The 10,362-nt window shown below is 27.7% G+C and overlaps 1 protein-coding gene across 1 annotated transcript; it reads left to right on the top strand.

The window, feature by feature from the left end:
* The first annotated feature begins 3,102 nt into the window (after window positions 1-3,102).
* LOC136202794 (beta-galactosidase 15-like) lies at window positions 3,103-7,810 on the top strand. The gene is made up of 15 exons (XM_065993672.1): window positions 3,103-3,273; window positions 3,359-3,567; window positions 3,652-3,811; window positions 3,903-4,046; window positions 5,017-5,211; window positions 5,297-5,384; window positions 5,462-5,580; window positions 5,668-5,829; window positions 5,917-6,110; window positions 6,202-6,305; window positions 6,388-6,497; window positions 6,578-6,817; window positions 6,904-7,118; window positions 7,216-7,489; window positions 7,577-7,810. Exons 1-15 carry the CDS (start codon window positions 3,103-3,105, stop codon window positions 7,685-7,687), a joined length of 2,496 nt encoding a protein of 831 aa, XP_065849744.1. The 3' UTR covers window positions 7,688-7,810.
* Window positions 7,811-10,362: the final 2,552 nt, after the last annotated feature.

Raw genomic sequence — 10,362 nt, forward strand, 5'->3', positions numbered from 1 at the left:
TTTGCCTTTTCACTTTGAAAATGAGAGTTTAAGGTGTTTGGTTAGACACCTCCTGTTTGCCTTCTGTAGCCGAAAAGTAGCTTTTTATAAAAGCAGGTAATCCCTGCTTTTTGGAACAGCAGCCTTTTCAAACAGCAAACCGTAACAGGAAACAGCAAACAGCAACAGTAAACAGCAGATAAAACAAACGAACCCTATATATAGATATATAGATATGTAGAGAATTAGAGAGATTTTAGGAATTAATTTAGATTCTGTATAACTCTTAGATATAATACGGATAAAATAATCTTTTTATAGATAAATATAATAATATAATTAAAATTAATCTATTATATATTATATTATATTTTTTATCAGTAAAAAAGGAGGAAGTGAAACCTCAGCTCCATCTTTACTGTTTTATATTATATATAGATATGTAGAGAATTATAGAGATTTTAGGGATTGATTTAGATTATGCAGAACTTTTAGATATAGATATGCAGAGAATTAGAGAGATTTTAGGGATTAATTTAAATTCTGTAGAACTCTTAGATATAGTACGGATAAAATAATCTTTTTATAGATAAATATGATAATATAATTAAAATTAATATATTATATTATATATTATATTTTTTATCAGTAAAAAAGGAGGAAGTGACACCTCATCTCCATCGTTACTGTTTTATATTATATATAGATATATAGATTATGTAGAACTCTTAGATATAGTACGTATAAAATAATCTTTTTATAGATAAATATAATAATATAATTAAAATTAAAATATTATATATTATATTATATTTTTTATCAGTAAAAAAGGAGGAAGTGACACCTCAGCTCCATCGTTACTGTTTTATATTATACTAGTTTTTGACCCGTGCGATGCACGGATTCATCTTAATATATAAATATTAACAAAAATATAATTAATAATTACAATTAATGATATAAAAAATGAGGAAGTGACACCTCAGCTCCATCGTTACTGTTTTATATTATATATAGATATGCAAAGAAATAGAGAGATTTTAGGGACTAATTTAAATTATGTAGAACTTTTAGATATAGATATGCAGAGAATTAGAGAGATTTTAGAGATTAATTTAAATTCTGTAGAACTCTTAGATATAGTACGGATAAAATAATCTTTTTATAAATAAATATAATAATATAACTAAAGTTAATATATTATATTTTTTATTAGTAAAAAAGGAGGAAGTGACACCTCATCTACATCGTTACTGTTTTATATTATATATAGAATATAGATATGCAGAGAATTAGAGGGATTTTAGGGATTAATTTAAATTATGCAGAACTTTTAGATATAGATATACAGAAAATTAAAGAGATTTTAGGGATTAATTTAAATTATGTAGAACTTTTAGATATAGATATGCAGAGAATTAGAGAGATTTTAGGGATTAATTTAAATTCTGTAGAACTCTTAGATATAGTACAGATAAAATAATCTTTTAATAAATAAATATAATATAACTCAAGTTAATATATTATATTATATTTTTTATCAGTAAAAAAGGAGGGAGTGACACCTCAGCTCCATCATTACTGTTTTATATTATATATAGATATAGATTATTATATATAGATATATAGATATGTAGAGAATTAGAGAGATTTTAGGAATTAATTTAGATTCTGTATAACTCTTAGATATAATACGGATAAAATAATCTTTTTATAGATAAATATAATAATATAATTAAAATTAATATATTATATATTATATATTATATTATATTTTGTATCAGTAAAAAATAAGGAAGTGACACTTCAGCTTCATCGTTACTGTTTTATATTATATATAGATACCAAATACAATAAAATACTCAATAATCCATTATGATATTTTTTTCTATTACCAAACTTTATTATAGATTACAGTAATATTAACACTCCATGAGAAAATTGTTTAAAAAAAACACTCCATAAGAAAAGATTATAAATATTCTTACACTTTTACGTGAAAGGCCCAACTCGTCCCTAAACAATTTTTTAAAAATTAATTGGATCCTTCTTCTTCTAAATCAACCACTCACATTTTCCATAATGCACATCCTGAATAAAACTAGGGTAATTTTTTTTTTCCACTTGTTACATAGAAGTGAAGTGATGAATGGTAATAATATTTGTAATTTAATAAATATATATCAAAAACATCAAATTTATCTTAGCAAAGGTCAAAATTCATACTTTTTAGGGATTTTGCATTCATTTCAGAATTCCTACTTTTTTGGTGTTAATCCGTAGGAATTGTTATCTTATAGTTGGATATTTTTTAATAACGATTTTCTTTTTTTCACTAGCAAAACTTATAATTAAATCCCTAAATTTTACTTGATTTAAAGATCAAACCATAATTATTATTTTTTCATATTGAATTCTGGATTCAGTTCTTATTTAATATTTGTATTGAGAATGTAATTCAGGTTAGCCAGTGATTTGTCTAACGACTCACATAGAATTATGTATTGTAACACATTATAATGTTTAAAATTCTTCGTTCATCATCATATTCTCCCTTTCACGAAAATTTATTTCACTTTTTATATACAGAGCAAAAGATCGTCTACTCTCATTCATGTTCAATCAACGGCTAGAAAATTTTTAAACATCTAAAAATAAGAATGAATCTGAGCTGACTCCTAATGTTACCATGATTAAATATAGAAAATTTGCAGCACAATTTATGTTATGCAACAAGCCATCTCGTAATACATGTGTCATGTATTTGCTAATTTAATTTTTTTTTCAGTAAAACACAATGTGTTTTATTTTTTTATAATTTAAAAAAATCGAATTATTCCAAAAAAAAAAAATCGAATTAGATATATCATTGAGTTAAATCTTATGTGCTTTTGTGGGGTCACTGATTTTTATATTTGTTTACTCTTTTTCATTGGTTTTGATATTTATCCTACTTAACTAAATAAAGGGGATGTTAGGATTTTAGGGGATAAGATAAACAATAAAATCCAAAATATATTTCTATTCAAATACCAATTCCTATCCCAAGTTCGAACTCCTTTATATATAAATAGCATAATCATACATCAATTTTCTCTTAACTTAATTTTCAACAGCAACAATATGGCTTCTCTGATAATTCTTTTTTCACTTTGTGTTCTTTGTTTCCTAGCATTCAATCTTTTGATTTCGACTGCTACCTTAGTGTCACATGATGGAAGAGCCATCAAAATTGACGGCAAACGCAAAGTATTAATTTCTGGTTCCATTCATTATCCAAGAAGTACTGCTGAGGTAATTAGTTCATTACCTACCACATTCTTTTTGGAATTGAGTTCGTTATATTAATTCATCGTTATTTTTCATTATGTGTATATAGATGTGGCCTGATCTGATAAAGAAATCAAAAGAAGGTGGATTGGATGCCATTGAAACATATGTATTTTGGAATGCACATGAACCTGTTCGCCGTGAATATGATTTTACCGGCAATCTTGATCTTGTAAGATTCATCAAAACCGTTCAAGATGCCGGATTATATGCCGTTCTTCGTATTGGACCTTATGTTTGTGCTGAATGGAATTATGGGTAAGTAAACATCATTCTTATGAATCCTATTTTAATTGGTCTCCTTTTAAGACGGAATATTTAGATTTTTTTTTAATTATGTAGAGGGTTGCCTGTGTGGTTACACAATTTACCCGGAATTGAGTTACGAACAACAAATTCTGCATTCATGAATGAGATGAAAAACTTCACAACTTTGATAGTTGATATGATGAAAAAAGAAAAACTCTTTGCCTCCCAAGGAGGTCCAATTATTCTGTCCCAGGTATCTAATTTTAGATTTTTACAATCGAAATATATTCTATTGTGATTAACAATAATTTAATGTGATGAAATTGATGAATATATGTGTATAGATCGAGAATGAATATGGCAATGTGATGGAAAAATACGGAGATGCTGCCAAGTCTTATGTTGATTGGTGTGCAAATATGGCTGAATCACTTGATATTGGAGTCCCATGGATTATGTGCCAACAAAGTGATGCTCCTAAACCCATGGTATGTATATTTTAGGGTTAATTTGAATTTAAATTCGAGTATTATTTATATATTATTTAATCTGTTTCAATTTGGATTGGAGTGAATCTAAATTGTTATTTGTATATTGATATAATACAAATAAATATACAGATATATTAGGTTTCTAGACAGCAAGACTTCAAATATTAGGTTCCTAAACCCATGGTATGTACATTTTACGGTTAGATTGAATTTAGATTCAAATATTATTTATATGTTATTTATTCTGGTTGAATTTGGATTCGATTAAATCTCAATTGTTATTTGTGTATTAATATAATACAAATAAATATATAGATATATTAGGTTTCTAGACAGCAAGACTTTAAAATAATCCATAGTTCAACACTTATGAATTTGGTACGAAATTATGAACTTAATTACCTAATGAGTCCATGTTCTCCTCCACTATATATATTTAATTAAAGGTATATAGCTCATATTAGCCCATAAACTATATTTTAAAAATTAATTCCAAACTTTTGTCAATAGAAAATGGAAAGTAAAATCCAAGATGAAGTGGAAACGTAGAAATTGCAAAAAAATATATTAATTAGGTTGGATTAGAATTAGATTATTATTATTTCTTAAGAACATTAGAACATAAGATGTGAATTGTTGATTTCTAAATAAGTTAATGGTTTAATTGGTGATTTTAGTAGTTTATGGATCTAATTGATTTTTAAGCTATAGTTTAAGGATCAATATGAGTGTTATGCCTTAATTAATCATATATTTATTCACACTAATTCGATTAGTAGATTGTGCCTGACATGTTATTCAGGAAACCTTTTCCCATTAGTTCTTGATTTTAGCAGACCAATCCATGCTTTTGTTATGCTGATTTAAAGGGAACTTGTTTTCGAAAATTAAATTTATTACATGAAGAAAATGATTTCATAATTTACTTGTATATTGATTACTTATGATTTTTTTTTTTTTTCATTAGATAAACACATGCAATGGTTGGTATTGTGATTCATTCACACCGAACGACGCCGATAGTCCGAAAATGTGGACAGAGAATTGGACGGGTTGGTTTAAGAGCTGGGGTGGAAAAGACCCACTTAGGATGGCTGAGGATCTTGCTTATTCTGTCGCTAGATTTTTCCAAACCGGTGGAACATTCCAAAATTACTATATGGTTTGTGTTTCCTACCTTATTCATTGTTGGTTTATATTAATTATAATTATAATAACAAATTTTATAATCTGTTATTTTATTTCAGTATCATGGTGGTACTAATTTTGGAAGAACAGCCGGTGGTCCATATATCACTACCACTTATGATTATGATGCACCTCTCAATGAATATGGTAATTAATATATTTTCTAGTTGTTATATTGTTTGTTTCATGTATTGAGATTAATTTTATATTTTGATACTAAATAGGGGGATTGAATCAACCAAAATATGGTCACTTGAAGCAACTTCATGATGTTTTGCACTCCATTGAAGATACACTTACTAGTGGCAACATCTCACGTCTTGATTTTGGAAATTCGGTTGAGGTAATTAAATAAATAATCCCTTTCTTTTGTGTTTTAATTGATTATAATATTGAAATTAATTATATTACTTGATTTTGATTTTTATAGGGAACTATTTTTGCAACAGAAAAAGTTTCAACTTGCTTTTTTAGTAACAAAAATACCACATCAGATGCTACCATTGAATATAAAGATGCTAGTTACACAATTCCTGCATGGTCTGTTAGTATTCTTCCTGATTGTGTAAACGTAGCATATAACACTGCCAAGGTATATATATGTAACTTCTAACATTATAATATTTAATTGTATTATTATTTTCACTAATTAAAACCTAATTACTTTGATCAAATTTAGGTGAAAACTCAAACTTCTAAGATGGTAAAGAGGAAAAATGAAGCCGAGGATGAACCAAGCTCTTTAAAATGGTCATGGAAGCCTGAAAATAACCATAAGTCTGTGCATTTGGGAATGGGTCATATGCATAAAACTTATCTTATTGATCAAAAATCTCTAAATGATAGCAGTGATTATCTTTGGTACATGACAAGGTAAATATTTAAAATCACTAATGTTAATTATATGTCTATTTTGTTTAAATTTTAGATTTGTTTACTAATTTAATAATTTGTTAATTGACAGTGTTCATATTAAGAAAAGTGATCCAATTTGGAGCAAGGATATGACTCTTCGAGTTAATGGTAGTGGTCACATTCTTCATGCATATGTTAATGGAAAATATATTGGTATGTAATTAAATTAATAATCTGCTATATTAATTTGTTTATGTGATTATTATTTTAATTAACTTATTTCTGGTGTCATTAGGTTCTCAATGGGCTAAGTATGGAGTTACTTCATACGACTTTGAGAAAAGTATCAAATTGAGACATGGGAAAAACTTGATCAGTTTACTCAGTTCTACAATTGGATTAGCCGTATGTAGATGTTAATTTAAAAAATTATCAAATTATTTTTTGTTTTTATTTCCTTGCTAATTTAACTTTTTTTTTACCAGAATTACGGTCCCAAATACGACATAATCGGAACTGGACTTGTTGGTCCAATTGCCTTAGTTGGAAGAAAAGGCGACGAAGAAATAATCAAGGATTTATCTAAACACAAATGGTCATACAATATTGGATTTCTCGGCTTAAGTTCAAACAATCAAATGTATGGTTTGGATTCACACCATTTTACAACTGCTAAATGGTTAGACCAAAATCTGCCTATTAATAGGATGATGACTTGGTACCAGGTAATATATAATATAATTCTAATATTATTTTTGGTTTTTATGACTTTAATGTTTAATTGTATTAATAAAATTATATAATTTTTTAGGCCGATTTCAAGGCGCCGCTTGGCAATGACCCAGTAGTGTTGGATATGTTAGGCATGGGAAAGGGATTTGCTTGGGTAAATGGTAACAATATTGGGAGATATTGGCCAAGTTATCTTGCTGATGAGACTGGTTGTAGTAATGAAGAATGCGATTATAGAGGTTCATACGAGAATAACAAGTGTGTCTATAATTGTGGAAAGCCCACTCAAAGATGGTTAGTTTTTTTTTTTTGTCATATTAATCCTATTGGTTCCATATATATGTTATGTGCATTAGAGTACTATTAATGATTTGAATTGTGAATTATGTAGGTATCATGTGCCTCGATCTTTCCTTAAAGATGGAAAAAACAATTTGGTTCTTTTTGAGGAACTTGGAGGCAATCCAACAGAAGTTAGTTTCCAAACTGTTTCGGTGGGAACAGTAAGTAGTAAAGTGAATGAAGGAGAAACACTTGTTTTATCGTGCGAGGGTAAATCGATTTCGGAAATTAAATTTGCCAATTTTGGGGATACTCAATCCGTAGTGGGTTCATTTAATAAAGGAACTTGCTCATCAGAAGATACATTATCAGTGGTCGAAAAGGTAAATTAGTTAGAGTTTGTTTTTGTTAAATTGATAAACTGTTAATTAATTATTGATTCTAATTTATAATTCTGAATATATGTATAGGCATGTATCGGACAAGAGAGTTGCAAGATTGAAGCAAAGAAAGACAAATTTGGAACAACAGATTGTGAAGATAATTTTATGCATACTCTAGCTGTGGAGGCTCTTTGCTAGTTATTAATTAGCTTTTAGTTTAGTTTTTAAGAGTATTTTAGATTTTAGATAATAGTTAATCCTAGTTTTATTTTCATATCTTAGATTATTAAAGACGTTTAAATTATTAAATAATACAAGATTAGATTTTCTTTCATTTTTATTTCCATTTTCAGTCCTCTTATTTTGTTATTATTAATAATTAGAGATGCAGTAATTTGGTTTTTGGGGCCAAATCATATTCTTTCTTTTGTGTCCTTTGCATATTCTATTAAAAAAATGCTAGTTCTAAAGAAAAGGATTGTGCAGAAACATATTTTTGTGCAGATACATTATCTGTAGTTGTGCCATTCTCGTTTGGGGACACTTGCTCTGCCTGTTCGTATCCGGCTTCCTCAAATGCAACGTCGACGGAGCCAATTTCCAGGTTGAAGATGCTTTCGAGTTTGGTGCGAGTGTACGTGACGAATGGGGAGAGTTCCAATTTTTCAGCAGCAATTTTGGTCCGAACCAGATGGATTCCGCATTGTGCAATAGGTGGAGTTTGAAACTGATGCAAAAGCCGTTGCGGATGGAGTGAATTCTAACAAATTGAACCTTTTAGAGTTTGGGTCCATCATCCAGGATTGCTCGACAGATCCTATTTGAAAATACAGACTTCTCAATCTCTTTTAGACGAAATTTTTTTTTTTTTTCCCGATGTTGTGTCATATTGGCTTATTGATATAATTGCTAAGGATAACATTCGTGTTGAGTAATAAATTCTATTCTCAATTAACAAAGACAGTTACCATGGATAGAGTCGGATAATAATTAGTAAACAGACCAACAATGTTTTTACCATCTGAAAACATAATAATTTAACAGCTTAATATATTAAGAGCCCCGAAACTTGGATAAAAAAAAAAGTTGATTGATTCATTGAACTTATAAAATGCTTTATTTGTCTCTAAACTTGCTTAAAGTAATATAATTAACATCTTATGTTAATGTGGTAGAGCAAGAGAGAATTTGAATAAATTTAAATGTTTTAAGTAATTTTAAGAGACTAAAAGTCGCATTAATGAAATTTAGGTGGACAATTGTGCATTTTAAATCTATGGAGCTAACGAGATATTTTATAAATTTAAGGGTCAATTGACTTTTCTTTATCAAATTAAAAAGCTCCTGATATATTAAATCTAATTTTATCATTATCCAGTTAATGTAACAAATATATTGAGAAAATTAAAAAAATATATATATTTTTCGTTATTAAAAAAGTCCAACTAAATTCTTTTCCTTTTCTACCAAAAAAAAAAAAAAAAAAAAAAGTCCAACTAAAAATAACAATTCCTACAAAGAAGGAATTCTGAATCAATGATAATAATCCCTTAAAAGTAGGAATTTTGAATTGATATATTATTATGGATTGGTTAAACTAAAAATACGATTGTTAGTTACATCGAAGAAGGCTTGGTTTTTTTTTTATGGCAAGGCTTTGTTTATTACAATCTTCTAAGGCTGTGTTCGTTTGGCGGAAAATATTCTACGGGAAAATATTTTCTCAATTTTCGAGTGTTTGTTTGGACAAGAAAATAAATATAAAAAAAATAAGTAGTAAGTCAATGGAAAATGAATGGAGAAATAAGGAAAAATATTTTATCGTTTTGAAAAAGGGTAAAACATTTTTCCCAAAACATAAGAGTTTAGAGAAAAATGGAGAAAGCGTTAAAAAATGTAAAAATACGAAAAATATGAAACACAAAAAACATGAATAGCGTGAAAACGTTACAAAACACGAGAATATGAAAAAAAACCCCGCAAAAAAAACATGAAAAGGTGAACAAACGCAAAAAAAAAAAAAAAAAACACTTGAAAAAGCACAAAACATGAACAACGCGAAAAAGTGACAAAGTACGAAATATACAAAAACGTAAAAAATACAAAAAAAATACGAAAAACACGAAAATGCGAAAAATGCTAAAACACAAAAATGTAACAATACGTGAAAAACGCGATAAACATGAAAAGGCGAAAAATGCAAACAAAACATGAAAACGTGAAAAATATGAAAAAACGCGAATAACGCGAAAAAGTAACAAAATAAAAAAAAAGCAAAAAAAAGAAAAAGGGAAAAACCGTTAAACTAAACGTGAAAATACGAAAAAATGTGGAAAAATGCAAAAAACACAATAACGTTAATAACACAAGAAAACGTAAGAAATGCAAAAAACCACATCTTTTCACGTTTTTTTTGTGTTTTTGTGTTTTTTTACATTTTGTTGTTTTCATGGTTTTTTTTTTTTTTTTTGCATTTTTTCCTATTTTTGCATTTTCACAGTTTTTCACGTCTACATATTTTTTGCGTTTTACCATTTGCACATTTTTTTTTGTGTTTTCATGTTTTGCGTGTTGTTTTTATGTTAACCCGTTTATATGTTTTTTGCGTTTTCACCTTTTTCTACTTTTATTTCATTTTTTCTTTCTTTTTGTGTTTTTATGATTTTTTGCGTTTTTACTGTTTTCCACCTTTTTTTTGTGTTTCTACAATTTTTTCGGTTTTCATGTTTTTATTGTTTTTTTGTTTTTAATGTTTTTTCTATTTTCGTGTTTTTTCCGTCTTTCATGTATGTGAATCTCTTTTTTGTGTTTATATATACAATTGAAAATAAAAAATACAGAAAATCTATATTTAGTGATTGGAAAATATTTTC

Source organism: Euphorbia lathyris, chromosome 8, assembly GCF_963576675.1.
Source record: "Euphorbia lathyris chromosome 8, ddEupLath1.1, whole genome shotgun sequence".
NCBI lineage: Eukaryota > Viridiplantae > Streptophyta > Magnoliopsida > Malpighiales > Euphorbiaceae > Euphorbia > Euphorbia lathyris.